Genomic DNA, 18,560 nt, shown 5'->3' on the forward strand with positions numbered 1-18,560 from the left:
TATGGCTAATGATGTGTATGTGTGTGTATAGATACAGATAAGTATCTTACAGATACTTAATATTAAAGTATCTATATGCATATGGATAAGTGTATTTGTTGAAGGAAAGTATTAAGGCTATATGGGGGAGGGAAGTGGGAGGAAATTATGAACATGACGCCAGTCTGGGCACAACGTCTTACTGCTGAGGCCATTGCTGTAATGTTTTCTTATTCCACTCACCTTCTCTCCTCTGGGGTTGAAGAACTGACAGTATAAATCTCCCTTCAGATGATTCTTTGTTGTAAATCCCGTTGTTTCTTATCCCAGTGAAGGGAGGGAATCCTATGTCCAGGACAGAATCAAGTCATCTGTCAACCACCCCCCAGCGCTCTTGGGAGCCTTTTTAGAGAGAATGGGCTCAAAGGGCTCCTTTTATGGGTCTCAGAAGGAAAGATGGCTCAGTTATTAGTAGCTAAACCTCTAGTCCTGATCTCTAGTTCTGGACTAGGAGCTGGTTACAGGGCATCTTCACCTGGATGGCTCACAATCGCGGCTCTGGAACGCACCAGCTTCTCTCCAAATCTGCTTTCCTGTCTCAACTGCAGATTTGTCTGGGCAGTACTGTTATGCTTCTAGTCTATGAGGCTGGAACAGCATAACTTTTGCTTGACTCTTCCCCTCGGTGCTTTTGGTCAATATTTCATGTATTTTAAAACATTTTTCTCAACAATATTTTCTAGAAAAAGCGCATCATTTCCGTTCTCACTGCTGTCATACTCAAGCACTGAGTAAGACTGAGTAAATGTTACTTCGTGCCTGGATTACTCAGTAGGCTGTGAGCGTCTCTTCTGAATTCCATTTCTGCCCCTCCCGCCTGTTTCATTGCATGCATAGTTGAAGCGCTCTCCTGAACATCCTACTTTCATTCCATTTCTACCTAACTAGAGTACCTACAGCATACATTACGATGCATTGGGTAATATTCAAACACTTCCTTCTGTCGTCTAAGACCCTAATTACCCTTTTCTGTGCCTCTGTAGTGTCACTTAGAGCATCCCACCCGTGCAGATTTTAGTGACAGCTGGAGGGCATGGCAACCCCCTCCAATATTCTTGCCTGGAGAATCCCATGGACAGAGGAGCCAGGCAGGCTACAGTCCGTAGGGTAGCTAAGAGTCGGACACGACTGAAGCAATTTAGCTCACACTCTATATTTACCCTGAACCTCTCCATTCTGAAAGAGCGTGTCACTTTCCACTTCCCTGATGAAGCCTTTTATCCACCATTCCAGAATTTAGTTGAATGATCCCACTGATGGCATGCAGCAGAAATATTTAGCATAAATTCCAGATATCCAGCTTGGGAGAGAGATGGTGGGTAATGATTTTCAACTCTTTGGTTTTCAGGATTGGAATGTATTGTATAAAAAGAGATTTACATGGTTAAACTAAACCTACTGAGTAACCATTTAGTTAAGTTGAGAACAATTTGCAATTATGTGTTTCCTGTGGATAAGATTAATAATAATACTAATGGTAATCTTTTTGATGATATTTGAGTGGTCACACTATTTCTTATTCAGAAACTTTGTCATATTTGATAACAAACATACTTGGTAATTATCTACTTATTACTTATGTCTTTTTCCAAATTCCAGTTTCTTATCAATAAGTGTTTAATGGAGCAAGTTTTACAGTATATTAGCAAGTATATTGGAGAAGGCGATGGCACCCCACTTCAGTACTCTTGCCTGGAAAATCCCATGGATGGAGGAGCCTGGTGGGCTGCAGTCCACAGGGTCGCGAAGAGTCAGGCATGACTGAGTGACTTCACTTTCACTTTTCACTTTCATGCACTGGAGAAGGAAATGGCAACCCACTCCAGTGTTCTTGCCTGGAGAATCCCAGGGACAGAGGAGCCTGGTGGGCTGACGTTTATGGGGTTGCACAGAGTCACAGACACAACTGAAGCGACGTAGCAGCAGCAGCAGCAGCAGCAGGTGTATATCAGATCATTATTAGTCTCCAACCTCAGAATTACTCTGTGTCCACACAACACTAATTAAGAGCCATTGTACTGTACTGGGAAGGGCAGTGAGCTGCAAAGGCCTGAATATAGACTTCAGTTGTCTTGAACCAATAGTGTAGCCATTGGCCAGCAGCATGTTAGGGGAGCCAGGATATTAATTTCTGGTCTTGGCTGTACTTCTGGAAAACTCTGCCACTTGGTCACTAAATCACATTTCCCTTGCAGACTGTCCCTTGCAGACTGTCAAGACCTTATCAGTGACATGAGACAATGTGGACACTGAAATTTATTCATTAACAAATGACTACTGAACAAGTTCCAGGAATGCTACTAAATCCTATAGTTAACAAGATTTTAAAATAATGCCTCTGAGGCCCTGACAGATGTTCTGTGAACTTCACTGTAGTATAATTTAGGGGACTCGAGATTCTAGATCATAAGAATTGCAGACATGGCATGTTCTTTGCTGTAAGACTTCACTATGGGATAGAAAGAAGTGGTCAAGTTAACTTTCTAAACCAAACTTAAAGTGTGTATTATGAAATTATAAGTAAGGCACTTTAATGAATTGAGATTAATTTCACTCACTTGTCAAACTTCCTGAACATAAAAGTGTCCAGGTAATGTTTGACTAAGTAGAAGGTGATTTGGAAGTGTCTTTTAAAGTATTTTTCAACTTCTAAAATTGCTGCCAGTATTTGAGAATGGGATACCTTTCCTCACTCTTATTACCTTTGTATAAAAACTTTCTGGTTCTATATTTATTCACAACATCAAGTTTTCCTGGTATTTTAGAAAAGTCTTTATTATCCATAACAACAGAGGGCAGAAGAGATACAGCAACTGGATAGTTAAAAATGTATTTATATTTGGGTTTGGAATCTAGTTCATTTGAATGAATGCATCCAATGTTTTTGGATTCCCTGTAGGTCAGTGATAAAACTGTTCTGAGAAGAGCTAGGCAGCTATGAGCCCTGCTGCTTCTTACCTGCTCCACATTCCCTCCATGTTGGACCAAGAAAACCAGACCTAAATTGTTTAGGTACCCCATTTTCTTACAGCATGGTCTCTGTATTTATTCACTGCTGCCAAATGAACTGCTCCAAACATATAACAGCAATCATTTTGTAACATCTCCCGTTTTTATGGGTCAGAGATTCGGGAAGGGTTTGGCTGGGTGGTTCTGTTCTATGTGGTGTGGACTGGGATGGCTACACACTTGCAGGCCGATGGGCTCTGGAGGGTCCAAGATGGCTTCACTCATGTCTGGCACCTTGGTGAAGATGGTTCTGAGGTTCACCTCACCTGGGCCCCACCCCCTTTCCATGTGGTCTTAGAGTCTTTCTCTCTTAAGATTGCAAGGACAAACGCAAACAGGAGAGAAGGAAGCATCCCAGGGGCAGCGTGATTCAGTGCAAAAGGCGGTAGGCCCCCTCTCCTGATGGTGCTGTGTCAGAGACATGCAGCCATTTTATACGTTCTAATTTTGATCAGAGTAGGTATTGGTGAACATAAAGCATGTGGAGAGCCACTGGACAGTATAGTAAGACCAGGACGGAGGGATGGAGGGCTAGAGGAACCAGTACCTGATACAGGATGGTTGGCAGGGCTGAATGAGCAAGGTCCACTGTGGACCCTTTCCCTCCAGCGGCAGGAGATGACTTAATTCTGACTCACTCAGGCTGACTCTCATTGCACCAGGGATGCTCGTTGCACCTTCTCGCCTGTTTGCGTTTGTCCTTGCAACCTTGCTTTCCATCTTTTATAAATGCTACAGTTGCTGAGGTCCTGATTTTTCAATTTAATCTTACATCTGCTGCTTCCTAATGACCTAATGATCAACACATTCCCAGGCATATGTAGTTTTATCAGTAAGTTATTTTCAGTCTTTCTGATTTGTACACATTTCTTGCTCACCTTATTCTAGATTCTCCTCCTTGTTTTTATTATACATGTTGCAAATGTCTTCTGCTGTAATGAGGCGGTGTTAACCTATTTTATGCTATCTTAATGAACAGATGTTTTATATTTTAGTGTAATCAAGCTCAATCTCGAGGAACAGTTCCAGGAACACTAAAAGCAAAAAAGAAAAAAAAAATGTAACTTTAAAAGAAAGCAGATCTAATATAATAATTAACTTATTTTGTATAAATTTATTTCTATAAATTTTCTTAGATTTTAATTACACAATATTATGTCAGAAAATAATGACGTCTTAGCTTCATCCTTTTTGTTTTACAATTTTTAGAAAATTAATTTATATATTTTTAAAAACATGTTTATTTTTAATTGAAGGATAATTGCTTTACAATATTGTGTTGGTTTCTGCCATATATCAACATGAATCAACCACAGATATAGATATATCCTCTCCCTTTTGACCTCCTTCCCACTTCCCACCCTTCTCTGTTGTCACAAAGCCCCAGTCTGAGTTCCCTGAGTCATACAGCAAATTTTATTTTCTTGTCTTATTAGTTTTGTAGTGTTAGGCCCTCCTATACATATTTAATTATAATAAGTCATAGATATGGGTCATCTACCTTTTTTTTTCTGATTTTAAAGGGAATGTTTCTAACATTTCACATTTAGTGAGATGCTTATTATAGGTTGTAGGTAGATACCCATTATCCAACTAAGAAACTTACATTTATTCTCAGTTTGCCAAGAATTTTATCTTGAATAGCTGATCAATTTAAAGGGTTGTATTGTGTACTTCCTTTAATAAGTTATGACAAATTATACAGTGGGTTTCCTAGTGTTGAATGATTCTTGTGTTTCTGGGAGAAGCACCACCCACTCTTTATTTAATACGTGGCTGATTTCTGTTGTTAAATCTGTGTGCTCGTTTAGGTTTTTACATTCATGGATAAGACTGGATGCTAGGTTTCCTTTTTCTTTCAAGTTTGACTATGATGCTAAATACTTGCTTTTTTGTTTCTTTTCCTCTCTCTAGATGTTAAGAAGGATTGAGGGGTAGAGGAGAAAGGCTCAGGTGGAACAGAGCTCGACTAGGTCATAAAGAGTGTCTTCAGCATCTGGTTTCTCACCCAGTGTTTCCCTCTGTCTGAGTTCAACCCAGTGTTTCCCTCTGTCTTAGTGCAGGAGCCTGTATGCATCTATTAAGCAAGAAGCAAAGTAACTTTACTTTTCTGTCTACTTAATCTATCAATTACTGAGGGAGTTCTTTAAAACTAGTCCATGATATAATTAATATCTTTTTCAGGTTTCCGTTTTGATTCTTTAATTTTTTTTTCCTGTGAATGCTTAGAGTCTTTATTATCAGGTGCATATCAGATTTGAGATGTCATATCCTCCTGGTGAGTTTTCATCTTCATATAGTGACTCTGTGTCTCCCTAATAATGAATATTTACTTAAAGTCTACTTGTCAGCTATTACTATAGTTCTGGTGTTTGGTTAGTATTCTTCTCACATAACTGTTTCCCCCATTTTCTGTGCTTTTGTAAGCTTAAATTTTGGGAGTGCTGTCTATAAGCAGCTTCAGCTGAATGTATTTCTGTAAATGTAACCAGATCATCTTTGTTTTCTAAGTTAATGATTTAAGCCATATAGCAATTGACCTGAAAAACTACAGTCTCATTTCGTGTTTTCCACTTGTTCTTTTTTTCACATACTGCTCCCCACTCACCTTCACTCCCATATACATGTTTTCTTTCCTTATTTTTTGCATTGAGAATTTTCCCCCTCAGTACTGTATTGGAAATGCTACACCGTATATTATTTTGGCAGTTTCTCTTAAATTTTAATTCTCAGGTTCGACTTCAAGGGTTGTTTTTTGTCTTGGGTTTAGGTCTGATTCTTTTTGTGTGCCTTCGATCCTGTTCATATTGTCTTTTTCATAGCTTTTCTCTGCAACTCATTTCCGATATTTCACATACCCTTTACTCTCTTGTCTGTGTGCCTGAGCTCTGCTTCTTCCCACACTGCTTCCCATCACTGCTTAGCTCAGCTGCAGGGCTTGGGGTTTCCAGGCAGCCAACACTTCTCCTTCTGCCTGGGCCACTCTTTGATCTTTGCCCTTTCCAGTTCAATGAAGAGATTATTAAGCTCCAGGGAGCATCCTGAAATCATTCTACTTAACACTCTTTTCAACACCTTTCTCTTTTCCTGTTATACTGAAGTTTCATCTGAATGGGTTTTGAAAAGAAAAAACAAAACCTGCGGACTAGTTGAGTTCACGATGAAGCCTGATTCCATAGCGATAGAAGCCACAGATGGACACCATTTTTTGATCGTTAATATCAGTTATTAGCATAAAAATTAGCATTTGATTAAATCTAATTGTTTATATATCTAAGCAATTTTTATGTGTCTTACATTTGTAAAGCATTCCCACATCCCCTGAAAGTATGTTCAGTTCAGTTCAGTTGCTCAGTTGTGTCTGACTCTTTGCCACCCCATGAATTGCAGCACACCAGGCCTCCCTGTCCATCACCAACTCTCGGAGTTCACTCAGATTCACCTCCATCGAGTCAGTGATGCAATCCAGCCATCTCATCCTCTGTTGTCTGCCGGGATCCAGCCCCCGCAGGATCCAGGGGAACCTGAAGGAAAAACGGTGTTGGCGGATGATTTAGAGAGAGATAAGGAAAGAATATTGTAGATAAGAAAATGGAGGAGAGAAAGAGGCTGATATTCCTTGGTTTACATAGAAAGCCAACAAAACTCTGAGACAAGAAGTTCGCCCTGTTCACGGAGGCCACAGGTGCCTTCCCGGTCTCCCGAGGGAGTGAAGATGCAGAACGTCTTCCCGTTCAGGTCTTAGAAACCCGGGCAGATAAGTGAACGCAGGGAGCCTCGATGTTCCAAGGGATCAGCCTGAAAAAGAAAGTAAGAGAGAAAAAAAAGAGAAAAAAAGAAAAACACGGGGTGACCAAGCTTCTTCGAGTGAGGCCCAATAGCTTTATTTTTAAAAGGTACTTTTATACCTTGTCTTATACATAGAGGGAAATGAAAGATGCAAAGTCATACAGAGTCAGCCCAAACATTACATCTGTTTTGTCTTTATCGAAACCAGGATTTTTTCTGCAAACCTTTTTCAAAAACATTATTGTGTACATTATCTTCTGGCCTTGGAGACCTGTGAACATTTTATGACCCTCTTTTGATAAAGGCTGCTCAACCAGAAAACTTATTTTCCCTCAAAGTGTTTTTTCTTATATTTCTAATCTATGTCAGCCTCAGAAAGTATTAAACAAGTTACATTTCTCACGGAGCAAAGGGGCAGTGAGTTACAAGAAAGAACCAATTAGCTCAAAAGTCTGATGTGGTTAATTTCAAGGCTACACTTGTTTTTCTTACTTTCCAACTGTGTTAACTAATGCATTTCCAGGTGCACAGTGGATAAGAGATATGGGAACTTAGCAACAAGCATTGGCCCAATAATGAAATCCTATGCCAGCGCTACTCTAATAACTTTTAACTCTTTGAAAGGCTCTATGTTTTAGGCTTTCCGTGCCTCTCATAGTTGGGAGGCTGTGAATAATCACATGCGTAGCTGCAAGAGTCTGGATATACCTGCCAAGCAAGTTAGAATGCTAACAGAGGGGTTTGATTTGAAATATTTTTCTCATGTCCAAGAGACTTATTAGCTATAGCCCTAAGTTGATTTTCTCCAGAGAAAGATAGTCAGGAATAGCCTCCTGTTAATGTCAGAGGAGTTGGTGAAAGTCATGAAATAGTAGAACAGACAGATTCTGGTTTTGGGGTAGATGCTCAAAAAAGCCTAGGGAGCCCGTTGAGTCCTGAAGCCTTGCTTAACAGTTCTCTTCCACATGACCTTGTCATGGGTGGGACCTCCCGTGGTGGCTCCCGACAGTCGTCCCCTTCTCCTTGTGCCCCCAATCCCTCCCAGCATCAGAGTCTTTTCCAATGAGTCAACTCTTTGCATGAGGTGGCCAAAGTACTGGAGTTTCAGCTTTAGCATCATTCCTTCCAAAGAAATCCCAGGGCTGATCTCCTTCAGAATGGACTGGTTGGATGTCCTTGCAGTCCAAGGGACTCTCAAGAGTCTTCTCCAACACCACAGTTCAAAAGCATCAATTCTTCGGTGCTCAGCCTTCTTCACAGTCCAACTCTCACATCCATACATGACTACTGGAAAAACCATAGCCTTGATTAGATGGACCTTAGTTGGTAAAGTAATGTCTCTGCTTTTGAATATGCTATCTAGGTTGGTCATATGTTCAGCAGATACTTAACCCAGACTATAGAAACAAACAAACAGAGAGCAAGAGAACTAAATTTTGATCCTTGCCTTCTCAATAGCTAACTAAGTGAGCTTTGGCAAATCACTTCACCCCTGTGAACTTTGAATTCTGTGGCCCGAGGTTCTTCATTTGTAAAATAATGCAGCAGGGTGTGTTCGTTATCTGTTGCTGTGGAAGAAATTATCTCCAAAATAATGGCTTGGCGCAGCAAACATTATTTCCTCACAGTTTCTATGGTCAGAAATCTGGCCTTCATGTATCTGGGTGCTCTTGGCCAACAGGCTTCTGACACACTGTGATCGAGGTGTCTGCTGGGACGGAGGGATGATTCTTTTCAAGGGAGAGTGTTGTGATTACTGTAATCATTAGAAGAATTCAGCTGCTCAAGCGTGGTTGGGCTGAGGGCCTGAGTGCCTTGCCGGGTGTTGCCCAGAGGCCTCCCTCGGTTCCTCACCATGTGGGTCACACTGCAGTGCAGCACCTCACTTCCCCCAGAGGGAGGGCTCCGACAGAACAAGGGAAAGACAGGGAGGAAGACAGGAGACTTTCTGTAATCTGATCTTGGAAGCTACAACTTATTTTTGCTATAATATTTTATTATTACTCTTCAAGAGGAGCACTTTCTTTGCATTTTGTTGTATTTAATTTGACAGCTTCTTCCAGATTAGTTGACATGAGAAAGAGATTGTATTCATTTTAGTTATCCACGTGCAAGCAGGCTGAGTCACTTCAGTCATGTCCTACTCTCTGTGACCCTATAGACTGTAGCCCGCCAGGCTCCTCTGTTCGTGGAATTCTCCAGGCAAGAACACTGGAGTGGGTTGCCATTTCCTTCTCCAGGGGACCTTCCCCACCCAGGGATCAAAGTCACATCTCTTTTGTTTCTTTTGTTGGCAGGAGGGCTCTTCACCACTAGTGCCACCTGGGTAGCCGGTAGTATCCATGTGATTGAGTCATTAATTATAGTTAAAGGCATGTAACTTTTTAAAATAAGAATTAGAATCTATTTGGGTTTCATGGAACAGTAGCTTTCTGCCTTGGGATGAACTGAGAGACTATATATAAAAATGCATATATATATTTACGAATATACGTAATATATATGCATATATGTCACGTATACTAAGTATACAAATTTATAATATACACATTTAAAAGTCAAAGCAAATTTACTTTGATTTCAAAGCTTCTGAATAAAGTTAATTGCCAAGTCTTTTTTTAAAAAGCCAAAACCAAAATTAATGAAGCTGTATTTGTCATTTTGGCTTACTGGTGATATAGCTATATTGTAGTTTAGAATCTTTAAATAAATTTATCAGTTTTATTCTGATGAGAGGTATAGAATGCACTGCAATCATATACTGTTATATGATAACAATAACAAAGAAAGATGTTAGCCAGAAAAATGAGTTTTGAGGGCAAACACTGCTTTGACTGGGCTGCGGCACAATTCCTCTGACTATCAGGTTACTTATTTGTAAAACAAGGTTCATGAGACCACAGGCTCCAATCATATTTATCAATGAATGGAGTTACTCTGACTGATCTCTTGTTTCAGGCTACCTGTGACCAGCGTGGCTGTTGCTGGAGTCCTCAGGGAACCATAAGTAAGCCCTGGTGCTACTATTCTAAGAATCATGGCTATCAAGTAGGGGGCGACCTCGTGAACACAAATGCAGGTAAGCCAAACTGAGCCCTGAAGAAAGAACTCCAGGTCCTCTGGAGGGTGGCTCTGTACACTGCAGTAGAGAGCTGTACCAGCAGGCAGGGTGTTGCTCTGCATGGCCACAGTGCCTGTGATAATATGGGCACTGCCCTCAAGCATGGACTGGAATCTATTTTGGCATCAAGGGAAAAGATCACTCTCTGCCTTAAGGGTTGGGAGACATGTCCTGTTCCTGTCTTTGTCCTTATGTGTGTGTGAGTGCACTCAGTTGGGTCCGACTCTTTCTGCCCCCTTGGACTGTAGCCCCCCCCCACTCCTCTGTCCATGGGATTTTTCAAGCAAGAATACTGGAGTGGGTTGCCATTTCCTTATGCAACCTTGTCCATACATCGTGATCTCTTCGTTCCCCAAGTTTCTAACTTTTAAAGAGAGAGTTTTGGACTCAGCCACCTCTGAGACTACCAACAACTCTAATACAATGCAATTTTAATGATATGGAAACAATTCCAATTTTATCAACATTTTATTAAAGTTAGCTAGTCAGTGTCACTGTTCATGGGCTAAACATCCCCGCTTCTTTTCTCCCATCATAAAATGCAGCCATAATAATGAACATTCTGGGGATAACAGAATTTGACCACTTGGGGGAGGCTCTTAGCATAAAGGAAGAGCATGCTCTTCCTCCAGGGCCTCTTGGCCCAATGGACTTTTCTAAAAAGGTCTGGACTCTCATCTGGTGTGTCACCTAACTAAGGAGATGGCGTTAGTGCCTACGATCACCTGTGATGTAACATGAAGACAACAGAGAGGGAATAATGGATATGAACGCATCGAGGACTGAGAGTGTAAAGGGTGTAGGAGTGACTGATGGGCTGATGGAAGGAGAGGGGTGTTTCTGTTCAGATTTTGGAGAAGAGAGGCATAGCTTTTGAATAAAGTAGTAGCAATGCCTAGCTGCAGAATCTGGTCCAGCGTGGTATGCGTGCATGATGAGGTCCACATCTGTGTCTCCTCTTCTGATGGGAAGCTAAGGCTTCTCACCAGTCCCTTTGACATGAAGGTTACTTGTATGCAGCTGTTGTTTGTGAATTTACACAGCTGGCTCTGAAAACTCTCTTCCTTTTCACGTTAGGATTCACAGCCCAGCTGGAAAGGTTGTCTACTCCATCTCTGTTTGGAAATGATGTCAACAATGTCCTTCTCACAGCAGAATACCAGACATCTAACCGTTTCCACTTTAAGGTTGTAGTTTATTTATATTTTTCATATTTTTTCTATTACAGTTTATTACAAGATATTAAATATATTTCCCTGTGCTCTACAGTGTGACCTTGTTCTTAAACATTTATGCTATATATTATAGTTTTGTTATGTATTATATATATGTTAATATGTTATGTATTATAGATTTCGTTTGCTAATCCCAAATTCCTAGTTTATCCCTACTAAATCCCCTTTCCCGTTTGGTAACCATAAGTTTGTTTTATACATTCATTTGTGTCATATTTTAGGTTCCACATATAAGTGGTATCAGATGATACCTGCTTATTTAGAAAAATTTTTAAGAAGTTCTTGTTCCCTTCCTGAGGACTGCAGTTACTACAAAAGAGAAAAATTTGCTAATAGAGTATTTTTCTCTACTGTCATTTTCTTACTTAGCACCTATATGTTGAAGGTACCTATTGCCTTCCTTCAGTGTGATAAGTTCCCAGATATATATTATAGGGTTCACTGGTGAGTTTTGGCTTTCATGCATTTTCCCTTGATACCACGTGAAATGTGGTAGGGAGGGGAAGAAAAGAATGATCACAGCTTTGAAAATTCTTGAGATAAGTCATGTCTGCACACTTACAGTGTATGTTTCTACCTAAAGACTAACTTATGTCCAAGCGTTAAACATCTGAATTGGGTGATGTAATTTCAGATTAGGATGTAATCTGCTGCCCAGATTCCAGTGCCAGGAGCATAGGTGTTGGGAAGCATGGTGTTGGTAGGCATGCTTCTGTTTTAGAAAAAGTAGAGATGTTTCCATTTTGACTTTTTTTTGCTAACCTCTCTGGACAGTTAACTGACCAAAACCAGAACAGATACGAAGTACCCCATGAACACGTGCAACCCTTCACAGGAAATGCTGCCTCTTCCTTGACGTATAAAGTTGAGGTCTCCAAACAGCCGTTTGGCATCAAAGTGATCAGAACGAGCAACAATCGTGTTCTGTAAGTTTTGGAAACTTACCTAGAGAGCTGAGTCTGAAGGTTACGGAGGAGGGAGGTTTGCAAACCTGAAAAAGAATGCCTTTCTATAATAATCTAGACGATTGTAAGCTCACTGATGGTGACCAGACTCTCCACCTTCAAATGCATACTTTTCGCTGCCTTTCTTTCTTTTTTTTTTTTACTTTATTTTACTTTACAATACTGTATTGGTTTCACCATACATTGACATGAATCCACCACGGGTGTACATGCGTTCCCAAACATGAACCCCCCTCCCACCTCCCTCCCCATAACATCTCTCTGGGTCATCACCGTGCACCAGCCCCAAGCATGCTGTATCCTGCGTCGGACATAGACTGGCAATTCGATTCTTACATGATAGTATACATGTTACAATGCCATTCTCCCAAATCATCCCACCCTCTCCCTCTCCCTCTGAGTCCAAAAGTCCGTTATACACATCTGTGTCATTTTTGCTGTCTTGCATACAGGGTCGTCATTGCCATCTTTCTAAATTCCATATATATGTGTTAGTATACTGTATTGGTGTTTTTCTTTCTGGCTTACTTCACTCTGTATAATCTGCTCCAGTTTCATCCATCTCATCAGAACTGATTCAAATGTATTCTTTTTAACGGCTGAGTAATACTCCATTGTGTTTATGTACCACAGCTTTCTTATCCATTCATCTGCTGATGGACATCTAGGTTGTTTCCATGTCCTGGCTATTATAAACAGTGCTGCGATGAACATTGGGGTACATGTGTCTCTTTCAATCCTTGTTTGCTCGGTGTGTATGCCCAGCAGTGGGATTGCTGGGTCATAAGGTAGTTCTATTTGCAATTTTTTAAGGAATCTCCACACTGTTCTCCAAAGTGGCTGTACTAGTTTGCATTCCCACCAACAGTGTAGGAGGGTTCCCTTTTCTCCACACCCTCTCCAGCATTTATTGCTTGCAGATTTTTGGATCGCAGCCATTCTGACTGGTGTGAAGTGGTACCTCACTGTGGTTTTGATTTGCATTTCTCTAATAATGGGTGATGTTGAGCATCTTTTCATGTGTTTGTTAGCCATCCGTATGTCTTCTTTGGAGAAATGTCTATTTAGTTCTTTGGCCCATTTTTTGATGGGGTTGTTTATTTTTCTGGAATTGAGCTGCATAATTTTTGCTGCCTTTCTGCTTCTTTTTATTTCTTCCTGCTCCACTATTTCTCTTTCTCCTCCTCCTCCTCTGTTTATGACTAAGCATTTATTATAGGCCAGGCACTGGGCTGTGTCCTTTTTCTTTTTCTTCCTTCCATTAGGTCATTTTTCCTCTTTATTGTCCCTTTTTTCCCTCCCATCTTTCGAATACCTATGCACCAGTAGCTCTCTGTAGAGCATCTACAATAATGTAAGAATAATCTGATCACATAATAGAGTATTAGGGGGACGAATCTAAGAAATGTGCCAAATGGTACCTGATCTCTTTCTTGTTATCCATTGGAAAATATCACGGGAGGGCAAATGGAGCCGATTAAACAGGGAGCATCGAGTCTTTGGAGGCTTCCCAGGTGGCATTAGAGGTAAATACTCCAATGCAGGAGATCCAATCCAGTCTCCAATGCAGGAGATCCCTGGGTCCCGTCCCTGGGTCAGGAAGATCTCCTAGAGAAGGAAATGGCAGCCCACTCCAGTATTCTTGCCTGGACAGTCCCATGGGCAGACGAGCCTGGTGGATTATAGTCCACGGGGTCACAGAGAGGTGGACGCAGCAGAGCGACTGAGCAGAGCACAGCACACTGAGTCTTTGAGCTGTAAGGACAATTTTCTAAGCAGCTGCATTCTCTCCACACCACTTGCCCACCTGACCCATGTTTTCTACCTGTGTCCAGGTTTGACTCCAGCGTTGGGCCCCTGCTGTTTGCTCACCAGTTCCTGCAGCTCTCCATCCGACTCCCTAGTGCCAATGTGTATGGGCTGGGAGAACATGTGCACCAGCAGTACCGGCATGACATGAACTGGAAGACCTGGCCCATATTTGCCAGGGACACCACCCCCAATGGGGTAAGCTTTCAGATGGGCCCCCCTTCACTGAATATCATAGCCTCTTCATGAGGTCACTCCTAGCAGTACAGTTCAGTTCAGTCGCTCAGTTGTGTCTGTCTCTTTGCGACTCCATGGACTGAATCACTCCAGGCTTCCCTGTCCATCACCAATTCCTGGAGCTTGCTCAAACTCATTTCCATCGAGGCAGTGATGCCATCCAACCATCTCATCCTGTGTCGTCCCCTTCTCTTCCTGCCTTCAATCTTTCCCAGCATCAGGGTCTTTTCAAATGAGTCAGTTCTTCACTTCAGGTTCAGCATTAGTCCTTCCAATGAATATTCAGGTTTGATTTCCTTTAGGATGGACAGGTTTGATCTTCTTGCAGTCCAAGGGACTCTCGAGAGTCTTCTCCAACACCACAGTTCATTCTTCAGTGCTCAGCTTTCTTTATGGTCCAACTCTCACATCCATACATGACCACTGGAAAAACTGTAGCTTTGATTAGATGGACCTTTGTCAGCAAAATAATGTCTCTGCTTTTTAATATGCTGTCTAGGTTGGTCATAACTTTTCTTCCAAGAAGCAAGCGGCTTTTAATTTCATAGCTGCAGTCACCTTCTGCAGTGATTTTGGAGCCCCCCCAAATAAAGTCTGTCACTCTTTCCATTGTTTCCCCATCTATTAGTCATGAAGAGATGTGCACGCAGTACACTATAACAGTTAGGAATAAGCTGCTAGGGTGAGGCTACCGGATCTGAATTCTGGCGCTGCTACTCACCAGTAGCAGAAGAGGGCAACAGAGGATGAGATGGCTGGATGGCATATCCGATTCAATGGACATGAACTTGGGCAGACTCCAGGAGATGGTGAGGGACAGGAGGCCTGATGTGCTGCAGTCCCTGGGGTCACAAAGAGTTAGACATGATTTGGTGGCTGAACAATAACAACAGCACTCACCAGTTATGAGGTTCTGGGCAGGTTTCCCCTCTGTATCTTTAGTTCCCCATTCATAAAATGGGGGTAGTATACTTACTTCACAGGGTTGTGATGGTGATTAAATGAACAGATACACATAGAGTCAGAGTGTCTTTCACATAGAAAGTGCTCAATAAATACCAACTACTTTTATTTTATTTTCCTTTTGAACTAACCAGTTGTGGATAAAACCAATATTGATTCTGCACACTATGTTGGTTCTGCTCACCACATCTTAGGTTGACCTTTACAAATCACCAACTTACCAGGTTTGTCAGCAAAATAGGATAAAATATCAACTAAAATTCTGTATTAATCATTCTTTCCTTGAAGAATGTTTGGGGCAGTGAGAGAATAGAAGGAATAAAGTTTCATTGTTGTTAATTATTTTATTTTTTCTCTGTTTTGTTTTTACTGCTAAAATTCAAAGTAGAGATATTTTCTAGGCTCAGCAATACTACATTCAGATTTTGTTCAGCAACTTTCCTGATTAGGCAGAACTAGTGACTGGATGAAAGGGAATTAGAGGAATAATTTATTAAATGACTTTAAAAAATACATTATCTCTATTTACCAAAAGAACTCTGAAAAAATAAGTTTATTTTACTCCATCTAACAGACAAAGAAACTGAGGTTTAGAGAAGCCAGATAAATAGCACAATGTAAAAAAAAAAAAAAAACCGAAACCCAAACAAGAGCTTGCCCAGTAGCTCAGTGGTAAAGAATCTGCCTGCCAGTGCAGGAGATATGGGTTCCATCCCTGAATCAGGACGATCCCCTGGAGAAGGAAATGACTGCTCCCTCCAGTATTCTTGCCTGGGAAATCCCTTGGACAGAGGAACCTGGCGGGCTACAGTCCATGGGGGTCGCAAAAGAGTCAGACATGACTTAGCTACTAAACAACAAACACAACAACAAAAAATAGTTTGTAAGGAACAGAGATAAGATCTAACCCCTGGCCCATGCTCCTTACCATACCACATCCTATCAGAAAAACAGGACAGGTGTTGATTCAGAGCAGGTCCTTTGGGATATGGCTGCTGATGCTTGTTTAATAAGGAGCCTAAGATCCTTGCTGCTTGAAGTATGCAGTACAGGAAACACCACATGAGAAATTTGGGCTCTCAGCTTAGAACCCACACTTAAATTAAGTTCCTTTGGAATTTTTATGCATGCCAAATTTTGAGACATACTGTCCCAGAGCAGTGATTCTCAAAAATGATTACACTTTGGAAACACCCTGGGAAATTCAACAAACTATAGCTGCCTGCTTCTGTCTCCAGAGATTCTGTTTTAATTGAGGTGGAATGTGGCCCAGGTTGAGAACTACTGTTCTCAAGTCTAGAAGCCCAGTTCAAGTTCTAATGTTTACTCTTGTAAAGACTAGAAGACCAGATATCTTAAATAGATCTCCATCTAGTTGCAAATTAAATGGTGCTGATTTATATACGACAGAGGATGAGATGGTTGGATGGCATCACCGACACGATGGACATGAGTTTGGGTAAACTCCAGGAGCTGGTGATGGACAGGAAGGCCTGGCATGCTGCTATCCATGGGGTCACAAAGAGTTGGGCATGACTGAGTGACTGAACTGAACTGAACTGATTTATATTAGGACTTGATGGAATTTTTGCAGGTGGGGTTAGGTCAAACCTCTTTGAGTCAAGGTCAAGCCTGTTTGAGGGGAGAGCTGCTTTTTTCAAAAAAATTATTGGAGTACAGTTGATTTACAATGTTGTGTTAGTTTCTGGTGTACAAAAAAGTGATTTAATTATGCATATACATATATCCATTCTTTCCTCATATAGATTATGACAAAATATTGAGTAGATTCCCTGTAGATCCTTTTTGGTTATCTATCTTATAGATAGTAACGTGTGTATGTTCATCCCAAGCTCCTGATTTATCCCTCTCCACCCTGCCAAGTTTCCCCTTCGGTAACCGTAAGTTTGGTTTTGATACCTATAGAGAAGAGCTTTTATGAACTACAGTTTCAAAACTCCTGTTCTTCTACATCTTAACACATCATAAGCTCTCACAGCCGACTCATTAGTATAAGAAAATACTAATTCATTTGATTAACATCAACATCAATATAGACCTTGTATTAGAAATCTGTGTCTTCTTTGACCACAAGTTCTTTTGTCCATTTCTTGCATGATTAATACTGATTTCCTAAGCTATTTCTGGCCACGTGGGGCTTATTTGTAAATTTTTGATTTTAAATTCTCTCTCCGCAGGATGGAACTAACTTGTATGGTGCACAGACATTCTTCCTATGCCTTGAAGATGCTAGTGGACTGTCCTTTGGAGTGTTTCTGCTGAACAGCAATGCCATGGGTAAAAGAGTAAAGGAATATTCATGAAAAAAGTACTCAGGAATGACTTTCAGTCCCTTTCTGACAGCATCATGATAAAGGAATGGCGCCCTTTAGGGTTTCATATGTTCTCGGATTGGATCATCCCTATTTCATTACTTGTTGACCTGTGGTGGCCATGAGTTGAGTGTCCTCTCCTAGCTTATGATTTTCTTCCATCTGTTTGCCTCTGTTGGAAAATTTCCTATTTTTGAGTTAAAGCAGCTAACCTTTAGTATAAGCTATTCTGAGGCAGTTTCTACCAATTTATTTTTCTCCTTCCTCAGACATCCATCCAGTACAGGGGTTAGTATCAGCTTTGGTAAAAAACAGGTAATTCTTCTAGTGTGTGCATGCTCTGTGTCCGGCTCTTTGTGACCCCATAAACTGTAGCCCACCAGGCTTATTCATCCATGGGATTTTCCAGGCAAGAATATTGGAGTGGGTTGCCATTGCCTACCCCAGGGTTTCTTCCCACCTCATGGATCACACCTGCATGTCTTGCATGTCCTGCATTGGCAGGTGAATTCTTTAACGTTGAACCACCTGGGAAGTCCAGTTGTTCTAATAGCTGAGCCTAACCAAGGAGATACAACTGAGCAGTGAATGTTGCATTGAGACACCAAGGGTAGCAAAGTAAAGTGGGGTAAGTGTTGAAGGCCATGCAGAATATTTTCAGACAGTTTAAGATCTCATGGTAATATCATAGGATTCCAGAAAGTAGCTCACTCCCTTATCTTTGAAGGTTTTAGACCAGATCAATGATTCTTAACTATTTTTCTACTTGCACCATCACATATAATCCCAGGGCTATGATTCAGTCACTGTAGGGGAAGGGCAGTTGTGTCAGAATCCCAGAGTTGATGATCAGCATAGGATATTGATCCCCACCATCTTCTCGACTGAGACTCAGTAGACTAGATCAGGGCCACTCAAAGTGTGGTTTGTGGAAGGTTCACAGACTGTTTCAGGTCTATAGTAAGACAAATATAGAAACTGAAAGTAAACATTGCTATAGCATCCAAGTGCATGCATGAACCTTTTTTCTAGTGTTTAATTTTTATGTTATTTTACAAAA

The 18,560-nt window shown here is 41.1% G+C and overlaps 1 protein-coding gene across 1 annotated transcript in view; it reads left to right on the forward strand.

Moving 5' to 3' along the window:
• The window catches only part of MGAM (maltase-glucoamylase), a 96,553-nt gene that overhangs the window by 17,895 nt on the left and 60,098 nt on the right, over positions 1-18,560 (forward strand). The window contains exons 4-8 of the mRNA XM_068973043.1: positions 9,796-9,916; positions 11,036-11,145; positions 11,968-12,119; positions 13,994-14,165; positions 17,366-17,465. Of these exons, the coding sequence (XP_068829144.1) occupies positions 9,796-9,916; positions 11,036-11,145; positions 11,968-12,119; positions 13,994-14,165; positions 17,366-17,465 (655 nt within the window). The remainder of the gene's footprint in view (positions 1-9,795; positions 9,917-11,035; positions 11,146-11,967; positions 12,120-13,993; positions 14,166-17,365; positions 17,466-18,560) is intronic.

This window comes from Capricornis sumatraensis, chromosome 5 (assembly GCF_032405125.1).
Source record: "Capricornis sumatraensis isolate serow.1 chromosome 5, serow.2, whole genome shotgun sequence".
NCBI lineage: Eukaryota > Metazoa > Chordata > Mammalia > Artiodactyla > Bovidae > Capricornis > Capricornis sumatraensis.